This window comes from Lytechinus variegatus, chromosome 6 (assembly GCF_018143015.1).
Source record: "Lytechinus variegatus isolate NC3 chromosome 6, Lvar_3.0, whole genome shotgun sequence".
Taxonomy (NCBI): domain Eukaryota; kingdom Metazoa; phylum Echinodermata; class Echinoidea; order Temnopleuroida; family Toxopneustidae; genus Lytechinus; species Lytechinus variegatus.
The window spans coordinates 14,705,153-14,729,655 of NC_054745.1; the positions used below are offsets into that span (position 1 = coordinate 14,705,153).

The 24,503-nt window shown below is 35.3% G+C and overlaps 2 protein-coding genes across 2 annotated transcripts; one reads left to right on the forward strand and one right to left on the reverse strand.

Moving 5' to 3' along the window:
* Positions 1 to 462: 462 nt before the first annotated feature.
* Positions 463 to 5,671, reverse strand: LOC121417061. The gene is made up of 4 exons (XM_041610625.1): positions 5,495 to 5,671; positions 4,852 to 4,908; positions 2,161 to 2,317; positions 463 to 1,244 (listed from the first exon to the last, which is right to left on the reverse strand). Exons 2-4 carry the CDS (start codon positions 4,902 to 4,904, stop codon positions 786 to 788), a joined length of 669 nt encoding a protein of 222 aa, XP_041466559.1. The 5' UTR covers positions 4,905 to 4,908; positions 5,495 to 5,671; the 3' UTR covers positions 463 to 785.
* A 13,326-nt stretch (positions 5,672 to 18,997) lies between these two features.
* Positions 18,998 to 22,595, forward strand: LOC121416525. Its single transcript, XM_041610019.1, has 4 exons — positions 18,998 to 19,270; positions 20,650 to 20,753; positions 21,285 to 21,441; positions 21,746 to 22,595. The coding sequence occupies exons 2-4, from the start codon at positions 20,698 to 20,700 to the stop codon at positions 22,100 to 22,102; spliced, it is 570 nt and encodes a 189-aa protein (XP_041465953.1). The 5' UTR covers positions 18,998 to 19,270; positions 20,650 to 20,697; the 3' UTR covers positions 22,103 to 22,595.
* The last annotated feature ends 1,908 nt before the right edge of the window (positions 22,596 to 24,503 follow it).

Below are 24,503 nucleotides of genomic sequence, written 5' to 3' on the forward strand. Positions count from 1 at the left end.
ACAATGTGAATAATAATCATGATGATTCGAGCTAGTTCGCTGATACCTTAAACGGCACCATTTAGAGTACAGTTACAAATGAACTAAAATGTTGACACCTTAATATATCTTAATACAGTGTAGCACACGTAAATAACGGCCGTTACCCTTGGGATGGACAAAGAATGCGGAGTTGTACCATTTAACATGGTTATGCTAGGTGCAAAGTTGCACCTTTAAGACACAATATATTGATGAAAACGGAAGAAAAAAACAGAATGATAGAGTGAGTGACATAAGAGAGAACAAGGGAATCTTTAGAGAACAAAAATGTACAAAAATGTACATATCTTGATGTATGTCTTGATTCATCCAGGAAGAAGGTTCATATTACGGTAGAAAAAAAAGAATATCATAAAATAACCGTTTCTTGAGAAAAGGTGATACCTTTTTATGACCCTCCACTATACAGGCTCGCTTCTTCGTGAATTGATTCGAATGAGCATCTTGCCAGACTTTGAAGGGTATTGATGCGAACTTCAACGAACATAATTTGAAGGTCACTTATCATGGAAATGGTGAACGCCCTCGTGAGATAAAGGGGCCATTATCAACATTTAAATTGAGGATGGAAAATGATCAATTACCTTGAATAACATCAACGTGGGAACTGTCTTATCTTGATTAATATGGGCCTTTACTAAAACAATGCCAGATGCCTGGAAACATGATGTTAGATGAATACTTTCACAGGCTAGTACTATACCCTGTTTGGAAAACAAACAATCAGTTCAATTGACCAGTCTTTAAAAGAACTTGGGAATCTCATTGCTCACTTCGTTGCTCACTTTTCTCCTACTCTGCTTCCTAATCTCCTTCATCTTCCTATCTTTCCTTTCCTTCTTTTCCTTTCTACCCTTCTTCTTCAAATCCTTCTTCAGTTTCTTGTCCTTCTTTGCCTTCTTCGTCTTCTTATTGATACCCATTGGCATTTCGTTGTCCAATGGCCGCTGTGGACCGAAAGGTCCGAAGAAGTCCATTAATGAGAAGCCGGCAGGGAACTCAGGTTTGAATGGACGTGGCTCCGGCGTAGAGGGCGCCTGACCTGCGCCAGATCGTTTGAATCTTCTACAGACTCCCATAGGGATATTGACGAAATATTTCTCCATGTGGATTGGAGTATTCGTCTTCGGGTCGACGCATTCGAAGTCTTTGGCGCAGGTTCCTAGTACGTTCCAAGGTCCCCCGCATTCCTCATCTTCAACCTGAACAGTAAATAAAACATTGAAAAAACTTTGTTTAGATTCTAAAGGAGGCACGCATTTTTAGTTTTAAGCACAACCAGATTTTTGTTTTCAGGAGTTTCTGCATTTATTGTAAAGTCAACATAAACTTTACAATACATAAAACATAATCGTAATATGACATGAAAGTACATTGTAATGTGACAGATTTATAGTAGTATCATAACAAAATTTAGACATGAATACAATAAGGATAAGACAAAGCAATATAAAAAAACAAATGCAGTGGCACATTATATAAGCAAGAAAGTGCTTGAGCAATAGCACTGAGTGCTTGAGCAATAGATTTGACGAAAGGCCATCGAAAAAAATGATCATCTTGAGCAATCCTAGACCTTGGCATTAGATATTATAATATTGCCTGTTTTCCAAAATCTCCATGTGCTTATAAAAAGCGGCGTCGCCCGAAAAATATCGTAATATCGGCAATTTCGGCATTGGTAAAATATACACTGAGGATCTCGTTTTTTTTTAATGTCTAAACACGTAAGCCCCATGGATTCATTAGGGCTGGGGCACTTCGTTATTCTCAATGAGAACTCCATTCACTTTGCGATATGAAAATATTCACGAACCCTTTATTAAATTCGATACCCATAAGTGTTCTTTTAGTATGTCCTGTCTATAAAGGGAACAAGCTAAACCTGTCTGGATTAGTCTGTATGATAAAAAGATAAATATAGTCAAAATTCACGCCCCTCCCTCCCTTCATTCTGCCAAATAGGCCTACCCTGAGTCTCACAACCCAATTCTCCAGATTTTACGTGGACAAAATGTCATCAAAGACGATATGCGGACCCCTGCTCTTGGACTCATTTGGAGGCTCCCCGGGCCTCCAGCTAATTAGTTTTGGTTTCTTATGGCACACGATACTCACATGTGAGCATACTTTACAGCATCCGCAGTGGTCGTTGATGACCTCTGACCCGGAAGGACACTGAAGGTTGAGGTCGTTGCAGTACGTCTCTCTGTATGACAGCGGATTTGATGGGTCAGCGTCGTGGGCCCAACAGGGGCATGACAGCGAGATCGACCTGTGGGTATAATAAGGTGGGCGTGAAGAGAAAAAAATGAAGATGAAAAAAATATGATGCGAAAGCGTGTTTCATCTTCCTTCTTGACTAAATTTCTTCGCATGAAATAGTATAGGCCTACTTTTTATTTAAGGATCATTATCATTAGTGTCGATCAGAGTTAAAGTACATTGCAATAAGGTCATTCACAACTTTCTGTAGTTCTGCGCAGAATATTTTCGAATTAATTAAGGAAAATACTTCGTGGAATAATTCACTGTAATATTCTGATTCTTATATCCAAGTAGATGGATATTATTATGAATTTAATAATTTGCATGGAAGCAGGAATGAGTTTTATCACAAATTACAGACTGAAGTAAGTCGAGTGAAGTGAGCGAGAAGACCAGGGGAGTTTGGGTAATTTCTAAATAGAAAATGAATGACATAATTATAGTGTACACTAATTCTGACGGATTTCTGTAAAATTTTATCCCCCCCCCAAAAAAAAAGTGTATTAAAAGTGTATGTTTTTAACCATCCCCTACATTTATTTGCGTATGATAATGATAAGATGTGTATGACGTATGGTTACTGTTATTTTACATTATTTTGGTATTATCATATAGAAACATGTGTTATTCTTCTGAGAATTATACTAACAAGATCAAGCACGACATTATTTCACAATAGGAATATTAAAGAGAAGGAGGAGAGGGAGAAGGAGGAAGAAGAAGGAGAGGGAGAAGAAGTAGAAGAAGAAAAATAAAAATAAAAAGAAGAATACAAGGAAGAAGAAAAAGAGGGAAAAAAGAAGGAGAAGAAGAAGAAGAGGAGGAGGAGGAGGAAAAAGAAGAAGGAGGAGGAGAAGTAGAAGAGGAGGAGGAGGAGGAAAAAGAATGAGGAGGAGGAGGTGAAGAAGAAAAACAAGAAGGAAAAGGAAGGCGATTCCTTCTATTTCTTTCCTGGTCAGGTGCTTTTATTAAACCGAGGTAGGAGAAAAAAATCTGTCACTTGACACTGGGAAAGTGAGAGAAAAATGTGACAAATTTATTGGATCCCTATCGTTAGACCAGCATGAATCGGAGGCTTTTCACAAAACGGATCGAAAAGAGTCACGCATGAGTATAAGATCACGTTTATCATGAAAAGGGCAAACGAATATAGTTTACTATGCGTTTTTATTTATCTTATGTATTGGTTAGTAATAATGACAGTAATGATAATACACAAGCTTTATGAAGCTTTTCGAAGCGTTGTTAAGAAAAGTATAAAAAAAGAAGGGTAAAAGATATTTCAAAAATTTCATACGAATTAAGACCAAGAAAGTAAAAACATTTCTACTACGACATATCAGAAATGCAATATAGAAAAAAAATGATCGAAATTGTACAATTTTTTTTTATTATTATTGTTAGAAGTTTCCTTTTCTTTTTCTTCTTCTTTTTCTCCTTCTCCTGCTAATTCTTCCATTCTGTAAGATAAAATGATTATGGAAAAAATAATTTTGAAGAAAGACTACTGTCTGCGTTGAAAAGAAATTACCCCAACCGACAAACAAACAAATAAAAGACAATCTGTGTTTTAACATGAACAAACAAGAAACTTGAGGTCTACCGGAATTGAAACTACATAACCATTAGTACGCTATCGAAAGCCGGCATTAACCTCACCTAATAGGTTGACCTAAATGGAAGCTGGAAAGTCAGACTAAATCGGGAGTTGGTATAAACTTTGATCAAGATTTCTGAAAGTTGATATTGCCTGCTGCTTGACTATAATTGATTGTCAATTCTGGTATTTACAGGTCGCACAACACCAATGTCCATATGGTACAGGTATGCGGATTATCTCGGTGGATGTAAACTAATATCATAAGATTGTCCTTTTCAATAACTCTGAAAGATTGGATTGACTATTTCGACTACCTTTCCGGGCTACGACGTAGCGACTTATGAAAGTGTACAACGGTCCTGATCGAAAGAAGTCATGTGTCCTATACTCCACACCGGGATTCAACAGTGTGGAGCGCAGTCTGTTCTCACGCAGGATGTATCATAGTGTGTTCCTTGTATGGAACACAATGTCGAATCATCATTTGATTTGACATTTTTTTTTCCTTTGCAAAGGAATTGGTGCGTTGTAAATAGTTTCCCCGAGGTAAATGCGAAAAGTCCGGACTGTCAAGATGTCCACAGTTAGATGTTAAATCAACATTTGAAAGGTTGGAGGAGTGACAACCTTTTCCAAATGTTACATCCAACCTTGTATAAAGCTGAATCCAACATTTTAAGTGTTGTGTAGAACCATTTAAAGTGGTAAATGCAACATTTAGAAAGTGTTGTCACTCCTCCAACCTTTCAAATGTTAAGTTAACATTTCTTGTTTTTGTAGAGTGTATGTTAAAACTGTTAAATATTTTAACAGTGATTCACATTCACGGGACTCACTAAGAGCATAATTATGCTCACTCTTAACAAATTGTGTAGTACCATATTCGGAATTTCTAAAACTTTTTTTTAAGTTAGTTTTTATATTTATGAATCAATGCTCACCTCTCTATCATACAGGAAAGTACAAGAAGAAGGACCACTTCAAGGAATGTCATATTTCTGAAAGAGAAACAAAAATTGTTTGTAGTAAGATTACAATTAAAAACATTGTGATTTAGAAAATTATTCAATCAAAAGGCATCGAACACTGAGCAAAGAGAATAGGCATGCACGATAACAAAAAGGACTTTAAAAATAATTGTTAAGAATATTTCACATACATGTATCAAAATTTCATTATGGTAAAATTGACGTGTACATTGACTAGGTTTCTTTAAAAAAGGCCTATCTATGAATGATGTATATATCGATCTACATTGAAAGCACAAATGCAGAGTAAATCATCTTGTTTTGAAATGTAGACAATGTCATTTAAGAAAAATATTAAAAGTAGTAAGACGAATAAGAATAACATAACGCACAATACACATTATATGTGTGAGATATGTACATGTACATGAATAAAGTCGAAAAAAGGATAAATTCAATTTTCATTGTATTAGATCACTATTCTACGGTATAACAAGGCTATACCTTTTCTAAATGCAAAGTCCAAATTCTCAAGCACGGTCTTTAGTGTACAAATAAACTTTATCACATAAGAATAAAAATAGTCATCAAAAGATAAAAGAAAATCAAATCTTACCTTCTTAATTCAACAACGTCTCAAATTGTGTTCCTAAAAAACCGATAGAAGTCTTTCGTAAAATTAATGTCGGATAATCCAGCGAAAATAGGTGAAAGGACGTCAAGTGATGAAAGGTTCTTACTTCAGTCTTCTTTTATAATGCTTCGGAAAGCAAATATCGCCCACACAGAGATAGCAAAGAAAAATAGTCGAAATGTTGTTTACTAAACAAGTTGGTGGCTCCAAGTTGTGACATGCGCACTGAATGGGAAGTTCGGCCCACTTTTTGTACGTCACATTACATAGGCTTTGGTTTGCAGACCCGTTACTTCGAACCTGCGGGCTGTTTTGAGGCTCATAATTTATTTATCTTATTGGTGACTCGTCACTTCCGCAAGACAATTGAAGATAACTGTGAAATGGGCCACTCAAATCTGAAATGAGTAGATACATTTTTAAATGGAAAGGCCAAGAATTTATATTAAATGACAAGGTCATCCCAACAAAAAGGTGATTTTGAATAAAGTGAGAAAAATACAGCAAGCATAACATTAAAAATCTTATCAAAATCTGATGTAAAATAAGGAAATTGTGGCATTTAAAAATTTAACTGAATTTCACAAACAGTTGTATGCAAATCCTGGTATGTATGCAAATAACGGGACTCATAACGTCACTCAATATTTATTTGTATTTTATCATCTGAAATATGAAATATTCCATTTTCTCCTCAACGTCCTACGAAACAATGTTTGATTCCTCCCTGTACATGTTGAATTACCAAATATTTTAAACACTAATGGTTCAGTAAAGTTGCTCCTTATTGTCAAAAGTGTAAGAAATGGAATATCATATAATTAAAAAAAAACAAGTAGTGAGTGAGGGACATCATCAACCTTTCCATTTGCATATCACTGAATAATTATTTTGTGAAAAATAAGCGAAACTTTCTTATTTTACATCAAATTTTGAAGAAATTTTCAGTGTTTTGCCTGTTTAATTTTCCTTAATTGATTAAAATCAACATTTCCTGGGGTGGACTTGACCTTAAAGATACAACGGGATTCTTGTATGTCTTAAAACACAAACTATTCATTAAAATTTAATGGTAGATATTTATCCTTTAAAGTGATTGGTTAACATTGGTTTGACTTTTAAAAAATATGAGCTAGAAGGTCACACTTGTCACTTGTGTCTGTGATATGTTACAAAAATGAAGCCCAGAAAAAGTTGCGTTCAAAAATGATTATTTAGTGCTTCAAAAATTGAAATATAAAGTGACCGGAAACACCATCTTAATTTCATCCCATACACTCATGTGTACTATTTAGGCGTCTGTAAGACGCCTATTTACAAAATCGGGGTTTGCCTTGTAGTATTAGCTTTTCATTCTCAATAATGGTTGTTTTCAGGGTTTATTAGTTCTAATACATGCACTTGTACACATGTTTCATCTTGGTTTGAGAATTTTTTAAATCGGCTGATCACAAAGTTAAACAATACCTTTAAGTGCTCTATGACAATTAGATCTTTATTCAAATTCTATTATATTTATCTCTAGAATGTAGGACTATAATTGCAATTACGATATGGATATCCAGAATATGGCAGTACCCAGATTTTTTTCTGGGGGGGGAGGGTGGGCTTAAAAAGGAAACCCGAAAGTAGGAGAGCAAAGTGTCCGAGATTCTCATGGAGCAGTTTCGCATTTTCTATTTAAGATTTTGCATTTTCTTATTAATTTCACGCACAATTAATCTTGGTGAATCTTGATAAGAATCAGGAAAAAACAAGGCTTCCAATTTTTATTGGGTATTTTTATTATTATTATTTTTTTTTTTGGGGGGGGGGGCAACTACCGCCCCTTTATAAGATTATTGATATTAGAAAACAGGAAGAAAAACTATCCATCAAACGGCAAACAGTACACATTTAACTATAACACAGTATTTTACATTGTCACCTGATTGAATAATGTCTGCAAATAAAGACTAGATGTCCCGCCTTCGGATCAGACGAGGAAACTCTCTCAATCCGATCCAATCATCAGTCTGAATATCTTCTAGTTTTCTTTTACAACTAGACTTGGCAATGTTGTTGACCTTTCCAAATTTCTCTGAAATGGTTATATAGGGTGTTGCAAAAATTGTCTACTCTTTAAATGCAAAGAGCCAATCAGGGGCGCGTTTCATAAAGAGTTACAACTGTTGTAACTTTGCCATTTGGGCAAGTACAATGGCAACAGTGCTCAGCAGCCAATCAAAATCAAGGTTACCATGGTACTTGCCATTATTGCACAGTTATAACAATTGCAACTCTTTATGAAACGGGCCCCTGGTCCCTAAGGAGATGAGGGACCAGTCCTGATGGAATGAAATTTAAATCTGTTAAGAGTGAACTTTTCCCTCTTCGAGTGAAAGTGTAAAAAATGCACTTTCACTCCAAATAGGTTAAAAATTCACTATTAAGATTGAAATATCATTCCATCAGGAGTGGTCCCTTATCTCACTCTGAGAGGAATATGATTAAGGACCAAATTATCTTCTTTGCATTTAGAGAGTAGCCAAATAAAAACATATTAAAGCAAGAATAAGCCCAATTCTAGTTTGGAAATATAACGTACTATAAAAGAACGATAGATCGTAACAATGAATAAAGTATAAACAGTGACAATAATTATATAATACTAGTGATACTATTGATAAAGACAAATAAAATGGTACGAAATTGATAAAGGATGATGATGCTGTTGGTGGTGGTGGTGATGACAAATATGATGATGATGATGATAAAAACCACCATAACTGTTACTGCTACTACTACTACTACTACTACTACTACTACTACTACTACTACTACTACTACTACTACTACTACTACTACTACTACTACTACTACTACTACTACTACTACTACTACTACTACTACTACTACTACTACTACTACCACTACTACTACCATTACTACTACTACTAGGCTACTACTACTACTACTACTACTACTACTACTACTACTACTACTACTACTACTACTACTACTACTACTACTACTACTACTACTACTACCACTACTACTACTACTACTACTACTACTACTACTACTACTACTACTACTACTACTACTACCACTACTACTACCATTACTACTACTACTACTTTTACTACTACTACTACTACTACTTCTACTACTACTACTACTACTACTACTACTACTACTACTACTACTACTACTACTTCTACTACTACTACTACTACTACTACTACTACCACTACTACTACTACTACTACTACTACTTTTACAACAACTACTACTACTACTTCTACTTCTACTTCTACTACTACTACTACTACTACTACTACTACCATTACTACTACTACTACTACTTCTACTTCTACTTCTACTACTACTTCTACTGTACTACTACTAAATATAATAATGATATTTCTAATAACACTGATAATAACGAATAACAATGCATATGACAAAAACTTTTGAATAACCATAGATTCATGTGCATGATTTAAGAGTGTTTGTGTGCAATTTTTCTTGGACACCCTGAAGCTTTATTTTAGCCACTTTCGATTCGTCTGGAAGTTTACAAATGTTAGCCTTCCGGCATCTGGCTGACATCAGACCATTCACCCTCTCTGATATCGTGAACTATCATGACTATTGTGACGTAGTACGACGTCATAATGTTATCACTTTTGAAGGTCTAGCGTTTCCTAGCCGTATCCGTTTCGTCGCGGTATTTCCTGGCACTAAGTTGATATAGCCGAAAAAAGGGGGAAATATCGGAGCCAATTAGGCTTGGATACCCTTGGATACAGGGTGTCCACCCCCCCCCCCGGCAACCTGGCATAGAATTCTTTAAAAATCTATAAACATTCTTTGTCCCCTCAGGAAATATTGGATCCACCGGTGATATTAGCTGACACAATTTTACCATTATCAACCCCGTAACTTGTTGTCTGGCGTAATGAGAGAAGTAAGTCCATGCTTTTAAAATGTTCAGAATATCAGTGAGATTCTTATATACAGACTTTACATACATAAAATACTTCAATAACTTTTGCAATGAATTATCGATGTGAATCTTTATTGAACATTTAATATAATTCCGTTTTATTCATATCACGAAATTATTTAGTGAAAGAATGGCAACTTATGCTTATTAGAGTGAGTCACGTTTCTGTTCGCTAAGCAAAATAATGTATTATGAGAATATTTTCTGATATCACTAATGCATTCTAATGCATAACTCCCTATGCTCTTTTATAAAAGGTAGTAAAGCTTGGATTGGGAAGAGGAAGAAATGCAGACTGACTTTGATAATGACCAAGAGTCCGTTTCATAAATCCTGTTATGATAACAAATTTGGAATTCAAGCCTAAAGCTGATGAAATTATTCGATTTGATTGGCTGATACAAAAATTGTCATAAATACCGTTCATTTGATATGATAAAAAGTCTCTATGAAACGGGGCCCAAATCGAAAGAGATACATTGCTTCTTCCTTTCCACCAATAACAAGTCGAAATGTTATTTTACTGTTTGACTGGCTGTCATAATTGTGACGTTCATGTCACGTGACATCGATCTTTTTAAATCAACGGGGGACCGTTCTGTTCCCTAAAGACTTTCTTTTCCCCAATCTCATCTCTCTCTCTCTCTTATTTCAGAACTTCTATTTTGACATTGCTTCTTAGTACATCGTCTGACATCTCGTAATATCGCACGAAAGGCGAATATCACATTTTATAAAACAGGTAAATGATTTCAAGCATAGCGATTGGTAGAATAGCGTCACGTGACAATGCAACTTTTTCTCGCGCATCGCCGTGAAGTGCAGAACGTGTGCTACGAAAATTGACAGAGCAGCGCTGCAGCTGCAGTCCAGCGCTATAGTGGAAGATCAACAAACTGTATACCAAAGACTTTAAAGCACTAGCGTACCTACGGGGGGGGGGTAGTCTGCCCCCCTGACGAGTCAGAACCCATGAGAGGGACGTATCCCTGCCCCCCCCCTGACGAACCTGAATACCTTGTTCTGGTACGAAATCCTATATTGGTCATTTGGTTGTTGGAGAATTTTTTTTTCTTTTTCTTTTTTTGCTTGTCAAATTGTTGGGAGGACGAATCGCCCCTCCTGTGAAAAATCCTAGTATAGGTACGCACTTCTTTAAAGAGTCTCCTTATTGAAACGAATCTCACAATGAAGTTCCGACATGTCGAAAGAAACCCCTTTCCCCAAAATAAAACCTAAAGATTGTTAAAATGTTGGGGGGTCTCATGTGATTGGAAATGATATCTTTCTCACGGTGATCGAGTTCTAATTTCACAGCAGTGTGACGTCACATGTTCTTGACCTTACGTGTCAGGTTGTCATTGACCTCATCAGCATGCATGTATTCTGATTTCTTTCTCTCGTTTCTGTTGTTGTTTATTAAAATTTCGTAAGTTTGCTTTTTTTTTACTACATGTTTCACATATTATCATTATCATTTCTTCTTCAAAAAGCTTCGGAATCCTCACTTTGTTCCTTTTTAACTGTGCATTTTTTTTTGGTATATCATAAATACCAGGGTCCGCGAAACGGTTTTCGAAGTGGGGGGCTGACCATGTAATAAATTACAATCATATGTTAATTTTTACGTTTTTGTACACGCTTTTGGAAAAAAAGAAGCGGGGGCTGAAGCCCCAAGCCCCCCCCCCCGCTACATACATTGCGTCCCATAAAAAGGGAAACCCGTTTTCAGAGATGGATTTCACGATTAAATATGATTTTACTGATACTCATGGGAAGATTGGAATCTCATCTCTAATTTGAAACCAACAGCTTAGCAAATCGTTCACGCATGACAAATAATAAATATTAAGGCAAATCAGAAACGATTTGCCCAGAAACTCACTTGGGAATCTGAACCCACTCTCATTTCAGTGATCAGGGGTTGAATCTTAAAGAATACATAAGCAATGCTAATGAGTCGATCGTCGAATAAGCACGGTCGTCGTAATGCATAAGGTGTTTGTCTCTTATTAGGTATAAAATAAAGAAGAATACTTGAATCATATGTAAATAAAATATCATAATTCATTTGCTTTTGAAGAATAAAGACATGGGCATTCCGGTTTTCTTTCGTCTGAGACGCATGATAAGCATGTAGTTCATAACTCCATAGCAAGCCTACCTACATGGACATATATGTTTAAGTTAATAACCTTACAAGTATTAAAAGTAGTGAGCACGTCATGTATGTTCTTTTGATTTCATTTGATTTGATATATTTATTTCCACATTCCAATAACAAAAGTTTATACTAGTAATCATTTTTTTCTTAGCATAACATAGCAATAAGCAAATGACATAATGAACAACATATGCATATGTACATTCTGATAATTCAATTGAAATATATTTATACCTGATGAATTTCTTTTTTAGTACTATTAAAACAAATAGCAGAAAAAAATTATATATATATATACATATATCGACATAATACATTTTGAAATGTGTGAGACCTTCAGCTTGAAATTGATAAAGGCCTCACCCGGGAGGCCTCAAAATGAAAGGGGAAGGAAAACCAGACAAACAGTGTAATAGTCAATTTTCGATACCCTTTTGAAATGTAAACTAAACTGATTTCAAAGGGTTTCAATAAGCATGATAAAACCCAGATGTTTTTGAGTGTTGCCTGTAGACAACCTCACAATGTTCGGCAAGCCAAGAGTTAACAAACTTTTTTAATGAAATATATTGTATCACCTGACTTCACATCTACAACATGGCAGAACTTTAACACTCTAAATATGTCCATGTTCTGTGGGCTTTACTAACTTTTGAGTACCACTGTATTTCGCAAATTGGTATGGTCGTCTCGTCACTTCGGGGCCTCTTCAATAATCATCTCGCAACAGGACTGCTGATAACTCGGTAACACGAGAAGCTCTGTTCTTTTAAAGAAGATATACAGTATGTCTTCTTTATCTAAGAAAAGAAGAGGAGGAAAGAAGGGGAGGTGAAGAAGGAGAGGAAGTATATAAAGAAGAAGAAGAAGAAGAAGAAGGAGAAGAAAAGGAAGAAGAAGGAGGAGGAGGAGGGAGGAGAGGCCGGGAGAGGTGGAAGAAAGAAGAACGAGATGAAAACCAAAACAATTATAGCATCATGCATACATGAATTGTATCTGGATTGACAATTTTTCTACCGGGAAAACAGGGACATTAACTGGACAAGCAAAGTTTTTTTTTAAATAAATATATTTAGGCCTATACAACATGATTACTGCGTGATCTTAAGGCCTGGTCACACCGTCTGAGCGTTGTTGGAGCGGTGGTGGAGAGAAAAAAATCATCACCGCTCGCTCCGTCCACCATTTTCGATTTCGATTGTTTTTATTTTGTTTTCGATTTTTGTTTTTGATTTTTTCCCCAATTTTGTGAGCTAAATTCGACCCCCTCTCCCTACCTTTATTTAAATAATCACATCTCTGATCAACAGGACATTAATTGTGGTGTCCAACAAGGTAGTATTTTAGGGCCTCTTTTATTCATTATTTACATTTACGATTTTCACAGATCATCTGACATTCTTTCGTTCATTCTTTTTGCAGATGATTCCAATGTATTTTTTGCTCACAAAAACCCTCAAACTCTAGTTCAGATCATGAATTTGGAACTGCTAAATTTGACTCAAGGGATACGCGCCAATAAACTATCTCTTAATTTAAACAAAACCAAATATATGATATTTCGTAATTCTATTGAATCTTTACCTTCTGACATTGTCTTTGATGATACACCTTTACAATGTGTTTCCCAAATTAAATTTTTAAGAATTATAGTTGATAATAAGCTTTCTTGGAAACCCCACGTTCTTAATGTGAGCAAAATATTATCTCGTAATATTGGTGTAATTAATAAGTTAAAACACTATTTTCCTCCGGTCACATTACTCATGTTTTACTCCTTGATTTTACCCTACCTTAATTATGGAATATTAGCATTGGGAAATACCCATAATTCTTTATTGGACAAAATATTAATTTTACAAAAGAAAACACTCCGAATTATATGTAATGCACCAGTTCGTTCTTATACAGATCAATTGTTTCTGGAACATAGAATCATGAAAATAAAAAAGTTATATTTATTTCAATTAGGTCAATTCATGTATAAATACAAAAATAATTCGCTGCCACGCATATTTGATTCTATGTTTCACCAAAACCAATTCCTCCATAACTATCCCACCAGGCAGTCAAATGAATATCACTTGCCCCTCCTCAGAACGCATCTAGCACAAAATACTTATTCACAGGTCCAAGAATTCGGAATTCCCTTGACGATGAGATTAAAGATGCCCGTTCTTTACTGTCCTTTAAAAACAAATTAAAATTTATGCTCCTAAATTCCTAATGAATAATATTCACTATTTAAACTAAATTTTTGTATCATTTTTTGCTAATCTATTTATGTTTATACAGAACATAAAGCCTTATTATTTATTTTATTTTTTCCAGTTAGACATAAAATTTGAAATATAAAAGTTATAGCTTGTCTATACATTATATTGTACCTTTTATATTGTATGTGTGTATGTCCGAGTGTGTGTGTATGTGTGCATGTGTAAGGGTGTAATTGTATATGTGTGTATGGGTGTGTATGTGTATAAATATGTACATATATATATAAATGTGTGAAGCTATACATGTACAACAGCTTTGGCAACTCTTTTATTTAAATATTGTAAAGAAATTGATGAAGAGAACAATCGTAGACGTAGCTTAAATCAAGGTTCCCCAGATCTATCTACCCTATATGTATATATATATATATATATGTGTCTGTGTATGAATGTATGTATGTGCATGTGTGTGTGTGTATATATGTATGTATATGTGTTATGTGTATATGTATATTGGTATGTATATATGTATGTATATATATATATATATATATATATATACATATATATATATATATATATATATATATATATATGTATAAATGTGTGTTATTGCGTGTATTGATGTGTATGTATGTGTAGACATAATATATATGCAGCAAATTAGCTTTGCATCCCTCTCCCTATCTCTATTTTTCTTGGCAGTTGTCATCGTACTATTGTCCACCTCATGTTCCTGTGTTGTGTTGTTTCGTGTTATTACTACCTTTTCGTTATCTTCATGTATTACTTTACGTATATTTCTATATTCCTTGTATCTATTTTTGAGGGTCCACATTCTACAAGCTTTGCTTTTCAGTGTACCCCTCCATTCTTCTTATAATATATAATTGCATTGATTTAATTATATTTAATGATATTGATTATATTGATTTAAACTTGACATGTATATTAATTTATATTTAAATCACTTTCAAATATGTGTTTCATTTTTTTTCAATATTGAATTTTGTTCATGCTATTATTTATTTAAATTGAATCAACCTATCTTGTACTTATTTGTATTATTTTGAAGAATGAAAATAAATTGAATTGAATTACCGCTCCACGATCGCTTCAACAACGCTCGGGCGGTGTGACCAGGCCTTAAGGAAGTATTGTGTGAGTGTGTGGGTGTTAGGGTGCGTGAGGATTACGGGAGGTTACGGGGATGTGCGTACTTGTCCGAGGATATCGTTTATACACAGATATGTTATCAGCATTGTTTGGGGCTGAGCTTGTAATTCCATCAACAATTCTCTGTTTCCAGATCATTTCGTATCAGGATAATTATGTATGATAGTTTTAACTTGAGATTCTTCGTATTCTCGTAATAATACTTACAAACCTTATCTTTGAACAAACTATTGATGTGCACACGACCTTCTAGCTTTACCGTCCTGTATATACAAAAGTTCGTATCATTGTGTAATTAACGAGATTTTGGTAAACATACTGTTGCAAGATAAGGAACTTCCATTGAAAAGTACATGTTTTTCTTATCAGGATTACAGAATAATCAACCAACTCGTCCCTTACACAGAACAATCAAAACTCAGGATTATTCATGAATGCAAGTTTGCTACTCGGCAAGTGGCATACCCAGGATTTTCCAAGGGGGGGGGGCAATTTGTCCGCCAAAATAATTTACAAGCAAAAAAAAATAATAATAAAAGGTCTTCAACCACAAATAAAGGATTTCGTGTACACAATGTAAAAACTGTGGTGTTAAAACTTACACCATTTGGTGTTAATAGAGGACCACACCCTGAGGTGTTAAAATAACACCCTAGAGATTGAAAATAACACCAAAGAGTGTAAATGTAACAACCATAGGTGTTGTAATAGCACCTAAAGGTGTAAAACTAACACCACCAATTTAACACCGGTGTAAGATAACTGGTGTGGTCCTCTATGTACACCGGTTAACACCACAGTTTTTGCTGTGTACCAGCAAAAAACTGACAAGTAAAAAAAGGTCTTCAAGTTTATAAAAGACGGGGCCACTTGTGGCTCGCCAGGGAACAGTTGTGACTCGTCAGGGTAGCAGGGGTTGTGACTCGTCTTAGGAACGCTAACTTGGTACTCGACTGAATTTCATAAGTGGGTAAACTTGAGGTCATATCGGAATATGGTCGCATTTCATAAGTAATTGGGTATGAAAAAAGGGTGGCGTATGAACAATTTTCCACACGGTGCCATGGATAAATTGTTGCTACATCACAGCATCTGGACCAAATTTATTGAGTAATATCTCATTTTGAAGCCAGAACTATAGGCTAAATATATTACTTTGAATTAGATCAATACAATATCAGGAACAAAAACTACAGCACATTAAGTTTGAAGTAACAGGGGTGGCGGAGCCGGTGGATGCGGTAAATGATAAAATATTAATTAAACCTAATTAACAACTTAGTATAATATGTAATATGACTGTTATCCTCATATTTCTGGGCGTTTTAAAGCAGGGAACAACTAAATGTCATAAAAATTTGACAATTTTGAAAATATGCAGCAATGGAATACATGTGTATGTCAGCTCTGATCTGCAACCTAATCAATTAGTAAACCGGAGAGATTTGGTTAATTATCTAATTTGTAATCTTAATTTTTATTACAAATGTTGTGTATCATTGCAACAAACATTTCTACCCATGATGTTGTCATTTTGCCAAGCATATAAATACAGTGACAGGTATTTTGGGGGCAAAAATATGAAATTAAATACCCTTAATTAATTAGTATAATTAATATGCATACAATAATAGATAATTATTCGATTTTTGGTACAGATTTGATTATTGATGTTTCAAGATTACTACTGCAATTTACTAGGGTGATCCAATGTTGCATTAAGTTTTGACACCATTTTATGTGCAGCAGGTCCAATTTGAGAAAAACACATTTCAAAATTCACATTTACATTGACGTCTATGTAATAATTAGCTGTTAATTAGTCATTTTAAGGAAAAAATAAAGGTATTCGAGACTTTAAACTTTTCCATTATTTAGAGAATGGTAATAGCTATAACATATCAAAAAACAAAATTTTTGACCATTTTTACCCTGTTCGCGAAATTGGACCACCTTATGACATGCGACCATATGAGCAAAATATCTTGGGGCTGTCTCCTCCCCATTCTTACCGCCCATTTTTAGAAGTAATAGACAATATAGTCTCCCCCTTAACTTGGTCTTTGAATAAGGCCTATATAGCTCTACCTCTTTCTCTTCCCGCACTTCCGGTCTTATATGGATCATCTACATGAGTTAGCAAGGTAATATTTTGGGTATGTCGGTTCTCTCCTTTCCCTCCCCATCTCTGTTATAAATTTGTCATTGTGTAGCTACACTATAAAAACTGTGGTGTTAAAACTGACATCAGTTGGCGTTAATAGAGGACCACACACACTGAGGTGTTAAAATTACACCCTAGAGATTGAACACCAAAGAGAGTAAATGTACCAACCATAGGTGTTGTAATAACATCTACAGGTGTTAGACTAATACTGTCAATTTAACACCGGATTAAAGTGACTGGTGCGGTTCTATATGTACACCGGTTGACACCGCAGTTTTGCTGTGTACGATTTAAAATATTGCTTTTGATTAGCTGTTGAGCCCTGTTGCCATGGTAGTTGCTATAACGGTAATGTTACCAGCTCTGACCCTCTATGAAATAGGACGTTGATCTCTTTTAGACCCCAAAGATAGATCTCTTCCCCGGTCCTCTCTTTGTTTGCACGCTAGTGTTCCTGATCGGGGTTCGAGCTTGTTATTAAAGGTCAAGACCACCCCAGAATTTTTTTTCATGATAAATGAAATCAATAAAGAGAGAAAAATCTAGATTCAGATTCGATCAGATTTATTTCCAACAGAAATGACATAAATATTGATACAAATTATTCTTCATACATTATAGCAACTTTTTACAATACATTAATGATAATCATGATAATTAACATATAAAAACATTTTGTAGACAAATTATGATATATAGTTTAGATAGAAGAAAGTTATCTGTGGAAATGGGAGATTCACTCAAAAGCATAGCTTGTATAATGTGAACTCCCCTCAAGGAAAAGAAAAAGAGGAGAGAGGGAGAGAGAGAGACGCAATGGTTGCTATTTGCCTACGGAGAATTACTGAACTAACTAGCATAACGCTGAAAATTTCAGGGAAAATCGGATGTAAAATAAGAAACTTATGCCATATTAAAGTTTCGCCTATTTTTTTTAAGACAACACAGTGATATGCTCATCAACTCATGGTCATGCAAAATGAGTCAGTCGATGATATTTTCCTTTAAATCAATTATTTGTTGGGATGGACTTGTCCTTTAAAGGGTGTTCGCACCAGGACGCAGAGCGACTTCAATAATACAGTAAAATATATACAAATGCCCGTAAAAATAAGAATGTAGGGGGGAGGGGGTGAACCAGATCAGCAGTTTCGTTCTAAGCTTCGGAGCTGACAAAAAAATGCAAATAAGTCGTTTATTCAGAGTCCACACTGTAAAAACTGTGGTGTTAAAACTGACACCAATTGGTGTTAATAGAGGACCACACCATGAGGTTTTAAAATAACACCCTAGAGATTGAACATAACACCAAAGTGTAACAACCATAGGTGTTGTAATAACACCTATAGGTGTAAAACTAACACCACCAATTTAACACCGGTGTAAAATAACTGGCGTGGTCCTCTATGTACACCGGTTATCACCACAGTTTTTGCTGTGCAGGACGAAACTATATACTCTTTCAATTCACCAATCCTCGACAGTCGACAAAACCTTCATTTGTCATGAAGGGTATTTATTAAATACCCTTCAGGACAATACGTTTTCTAAGATCTCGAAAGCGTTCTGCGTTGCGGTTACGAAGAAACAACTTAAAATCCAGGGAGTGTTTCACAAAGATTTAAGTATGACTTAGAGTCGCACTTAAATACCGAGTTGCATACGGTATGAAAGGCTTGACCGCATTGGTCAGATCGTGTCATGAGGACGCGCACTAATGCGTATCTATCAATAAGATCGCGCGTTGCATATCATGTACGCGTCGGCATTTAAGTGCGACATAAGTCATACTTAAATCTTTGTGAAACACCCCCCTGGTTATACCTGTAGATGAAAAGGGAATTATACGCAGGATACCCCCACCTACTCCTTTGTCTACCCATATTTATTTAGTGGTAACTTAGGCTGGATACAGGCCTAAAACCTTCGATAAACACGTGTAACGTTCTAGGGTATACAAGTGTACCGTAAAAGGTTGATTGGCTTCATAACATTCAACTCTACCGAAGAAATCAAACGTGTTAACCTTGGATTCATTAAAAAGGTAAGGATCTTTGAAATATCCGCTCCAAACTTTTCTTGAAAAGAAGAAAATCATATATATTGATTTTTATAGTACTTCCATTTTATTCTTGAAAATGTATTATCATATTTTGTATCTTTTGTATAAGATAAAAAAAATAGGTCCGACTGTATCTATTCATGTGACTTTACCGTATAAAACAAGTAATTTGACCTTTATTAAAATGTGGACCTGTGCAACAAAAGATTTCCATTTTTCACACTGTGTTAATTTGCTCTATAAACTGTTGAATTTATTGAATGTATGTATATTTGTTACTTTTATTGAATGAAAAGATATCTTAATTCCTTTAATTTGTATATAATCATCAACACTGTTCATTGATCATATACGCATTAAACCTTTATCAGATTAGATATTACGACAAATTCTATTTACAAACATGTTAAATACACGATTGCAACTTTTTTTTTCTCTCCACTGTTTCCAAATCACTCTTTTGAAAATATTTCATCTATATTTCATAACATTGTTATTGATTTTTCTAAATATTATACTTAATGTCGAAAGTGTCGATAATACTTATGCTTGTAATGTTATGGAAGACAATATGGAAATAGACTCAACCATATTTCGTTCTATTATGTAGTTGTTAATTAAGCAACGTAAACATTCACTATAAAAACTGCGGTGTTAAAACTGACACCAATTGGTGTTAATAGAGGACCACACCCTGAGGTGTTAAAAAACACTCTAGAGATTGGACATAACACCAAAGAGTGTAAATGTAACGACCATAGGTGTTGTAATAACACCTATAGGTGTAAAACTATAACAGCACCAATTTAACATCGGTGTAAAATAACTGATGTGGTCCTCTATGTACACCGGCTAACACCACAGTTTTTGCTGTGTAAAAATTAATTCGGACCTCAAATAAAAGTGTTCTAGGCATTTACATTTTCAGAAACGAAGGAAAATTTGATTTATTTTCAAAATCGGATCGTAGACCAGTCGCAGGGTACTGCGATGGCCTTTACATTCTTAACTCATTTTGTGTATTTTTTAACAAAAAATAATCAATTCAATTCTTTAATTAATTTGATTATTTGTGAGCTTATATAGTCAGTTAATTAATCACCAAATTATTATTGCTTTCTTACCTTCTTTTTATCTATCAATATATTCATTCATCCATCTATTCATCCATCAATTATTCTTCGTGTTGGCCTAGTCATTCATTGTCTCATAGATGTTTATATCATTGAGTATTAGTTTGAAAATTAAACACAGCACTCACGAGTTAAACCAAACGGGAGCAATAGATATAAAAAAAACTGTAATAAATTGAAGTAAACATCTCATGATGGCGTCTATTTCTTATATCGTTTTCTTGTCAGGAGATAGGCTTGTGCCTGTTATCGATTAATACCTGGACACTAAGAACTATGATGTCTTCTAAATTGGTTTTTATTGCCATAGCAACCGTCGCTTTAATTGACAGGTAAGAACTAATATGGTCCGAAAAACTAATCTGCAGTCTTATACTATAGAGACAGACAATATATCCAAATAATTGTTTTCAAAATGTCCTCCCCTAATTCCGCCCTGAAGAACAGTTGTAAAAATGTCAAAAAAAATAATTAAGAAATACTGACGAGGGTTCATTTCTTAAGGTCTACACTTATTAATGATATAGGGTATTTTTATTGCGCACATTTCCACCTTGATCTGTTGTTAGGTGCTCAAGGCGCTCCTATATTACCCGGCTAAGCTATATGCGTTCACAGCGCACACAGCTTTTTAAGGAATTACTTCCTACCGGTACCCATTTACCTCACCTGGGTTGAGTGCAGCACATTGTGGATTAGTTTCTTGCTGAAGGAAGATACGCCACGTTTTGCTTTACGCTGTCGAATCTTTAATGCAAATCGTTTTATTCACATCTCCATCAACATGATCAAAACATGAAATAATCACCAGAAAATAAGAGGAAGTTAATTTCTTCCCTTTTTTCTCTATCTTTAATTTCGAGGGGAAATTGCCTGAGCTGCGTCTGTCACGAGTTTGGCGTTAATACCCCAGCCCTCAAAGATTGGCGTGATGAGAACTGTCCGGTAGATGTCCAGTGTCCGGCCGGGTCGAAAGTCCTATGGGATATCTGCTCCTGTTGTAAGAGCGATTGTTCCAAGGTAAGAGAAAGGAAGGAAGAAAAAAATAAAGGAAGTAATAAGAAAGAAAGAAAGAAAGTAAGAAAGAACGAAAAAAATAAAGAAAGAAAAGAAGAAAGAAGGAAAGAGAGAATAGTAGTCAGGAAACATTGTGATCCTATTTCAGTCGATATTCTTAGTCTCATCAATCACTGAAACCATTATCTTATCAAATCTCCTTCATATAATTGCCAGTGTCCCCTTTCGCTCACTCTTTCTCTCCCTCATACTCCCTCTCCTCTCTCTCCCTATCTGACCCCTCCCCTTTCTCTCCCTCTCTCATTAGTTGGAAGGCGAGGATTGTGGCGGTGTGTTCGATGAGGCCGGTCGATGCGGAGATGGTCTAGCATGCTACGTCGAGCCGTCTGCAGAGCCTGATTATTATATGCATGAGTACCGCTTCGGCAAATGCGTCCCCAAAAATCCCACCGTATCCACTCCCTTCAATGACGTCACAACTGTACCATCCACTGCCGCTGGTGGCGCTGTAACCAAAAAGTCTAGGCGGGGGTATGGATGCGGAAAGAAGAAGATGGCGAGGATGGGTGAAGAGGACCGCAAGAGGTGTGAGAAAGAGAGAGAAATGAGGAAACAGAAAAGGCGGGAAGGAAACAGACAGACTATAACCAGTAATATTTCCTAAAGATTTCTCGGGCTATACGAATGATCATGATTGAACCAGTCTTTTATTCGAGCCCCAGCAGGAAGATTGGTGGAAGCTCTGTTTTCTTTCGATGTTATTCAACTTTAATGGACTAGACAATCGAATCAATCATAATTCCTGAATAGCTTATTAGTTCATTGAATTTTTCGTTTCACTTTCCTCTGTATGGTTAAACTTGCTTTTACTCAATAAATCTGTTCGACATTGTATGGTCCAAATATATGATTTTTCCAAACAATACCAAATCATGCTCAACAATATGTACTCCTTGAAATCTAACCTTGAAAAAAAAACACATTCCAGTCATGTGCAACATGTATACACTCTTCGGGTTTAAACATCAACTGTTTTATAGCTGCACCTAGATTGCACCATGCACTTGATCGATGAAGAAATGACATGTACCCTATCACAAGGCCGCCATTACGAGGCCGCCATCATTATCAATCTTAATCGCTTACGATGGCGGTCTCCAACAATTCTCTAGAGACTCAACTTTTTAGCAGCATTCCACCATTCATAAGTAATTTTGTATAGATTTGTTATATGTATTCTTTGTTATATTTGCACATCAATTAAAATGTACGAAACGATCATAATATTTTGGTAATGGAAATAAAGAAATGAAAGGATGATCCCTTTTTGTCATTTTTCCTATTTATTTTTTTATACCATTATGCTTCATTTTTTACCAGTCTTCATAGTGCATCCGTTGGTTGCGCGGAGGGACTATAGTCTGCAGACATAGACCCTTTTTTGTTTTCGCAATACTCCTAGTACACAATGCGGAGCCTGAAGTAGTGAGACTAGATTCGCCATGTGCTTTGGCTGCATGGCTCTATTTGACACAGACAGAGAATTTTGGCGTCTAGTCTCTACTCTAGACCTGTACAGTGTCAAATATGAGTTTGTGCCTGTATACTACGGATGGAAGGCCTTCAGGGTGGTGTTTCATAAAGCTGTTCGTAAAGTTACGCACAACTTTACGCACAACTGAAACCTGTTCTTTGATGCTAAATCAGTTACAAAGGGAAATCATTTAGCACAAGAAAGGGTCAGCAGTCGTGCGTAAAGTCATTCGTAACTTACGAACAGCTTTATGAAACGGGCCCCAGGTTACAATGATTTTTACCATTATTATTTTTCCTTTCAGTTTCTCCCCTGACCACCAGGGGCCCGTTTCATAAATGATTTGCGACTGTTGTAAATTTTTCATTACGGCAAGTACCATCATGACCATGGTAACCTTGATTCTGATTGGCTGATAAGCCCTATTACCATGTTGGTTGCCATAATGGCAAAGTTACAACAGTTGTAAGTCTTTTATGAAACGGGCCCTTGACTGGCGGCATGGGGTCTCTCTCCATTTCTGTACTGAAATGAATTATGCATCAACGTGTGCGAATGTGTTTGAAGCGTCTGATGAATAATAGATAAGATAATCCCGGAATATATTCATATTTGTACATTTTGTGTGACAGTATTTTTTTTGCTAAAATGCCATATAATCCGACAGAGACACGTTTGTCTATTTTATGTTGAACAGTTTAATATAGCCATGCTTTTTAAAGGGATACTCCGGCCAGAAAATATCTATTTTTTAATACATAGAGTAAAATTCACAAAGCCGCAACATGCTGAAAATTTCATCAAAATCGGCTAACAAATGGCAATTAAAGGGGAAGTTCACCCTGAAGAAAACTTTGTTGTAAAAATAGCAGAAAAAATAGTCAGAAATATTGGTGAAAGTTTGAGGAAAATCTGTTAAAGAGAGTAAGAAAGTTATTAGAGTTCAAAATTTTGTATTTGTGACGTCATAAACGAGCAGCTGCCCCATGTGTTATGTAATATAATATGTATGAATTTCAAATTTTGTATGGTTCCTGATGACTTAATTTTGTTTTCTTTTCATGATCGGGTGTGAAATGATTTGTCTATTGATATACAAAAGTTCCAGTGAAAACCATTTATAATTTTCTGAGAAAATTACATTTCATTGATTTTTTACCATCCGCTATTGATATACAAAAGTTCCAGTGAAAACCATTTATAATTTTCTGAGAAAATTACATTTCATTGATTTTTTTACCATCCGCTATGTAGGAATACTGCTCGCATATGACGTCACAAATCAAATAATTGAAATTCTAATAACTTTTTAAGTATTTGATCAATTTTTCTCAAACCTTCGGCAATATCTTTTATTATTTTTTCTGCGATTTTTACAATAAATTTTTTGTCATGGTGAATTTCCCCTTTAAGGTTATCAAATTTTGGAGTTAAGCAATATTTTGTGAACTTAAATGGTTATTTGCACGTCATCATGAATATTCATTGGGTGGACAGAAGATGTCATATCCTCACTTTCCCTTTTTTATGT

What these genes read in the sequence shown, in the direction of transcription:
- LOC121416525 (XM_041610019.1), top strand. Translation starts at nt 20,698, where the DNA reads ATGATGTCTTCTAAATTGGTTTTTATTGCCATAGCAACCGTCGCTTTA. An exon ending in ACCGTCGCTTTAATTGACAG is followed by an intron (nt 20,754 to 21,284) that starts GTAAGAACTAAT and finishes TTTAATTTCGAG; the next exon opens with GGGAAATTGCCTGAGCTGCG. An exon ending in GTAAGAGCGATTGTTCCAAG is followed by an intron (nt 21,442 to 21,745) that starts GTAAGAGAAAGG and finishes CTCTCTCATTAG; the next exon opens with TTGGAAGGCGAGGATTGTGG.
- LOC121417061 (XM_041610625.1), bottom strand. Translation starts at nt 4,904, where the DNA reads ATGACATTCCTTGAAGTGGTCCTTCTTCTTGTACTTTCCTGTATGATA. An exon ending in CTTTCCTGTATGATAGAGAG is followed by an intron (nt 2,318 to 4,851) that starts GTGAGCATTGAT and finishes TTATACCCACAG; the next exon opens with GTCGATCTCGCTGTCATGCC. An exon ending in GCTGTAAAGTATGCTCACAT is followed by an intron (nt 1,245 to 2,160) that starts GTGAGTATCGTG and finishes TTTACTGTTCAG; the next exon opens with GTTGAAGATGAGGAATGCGG.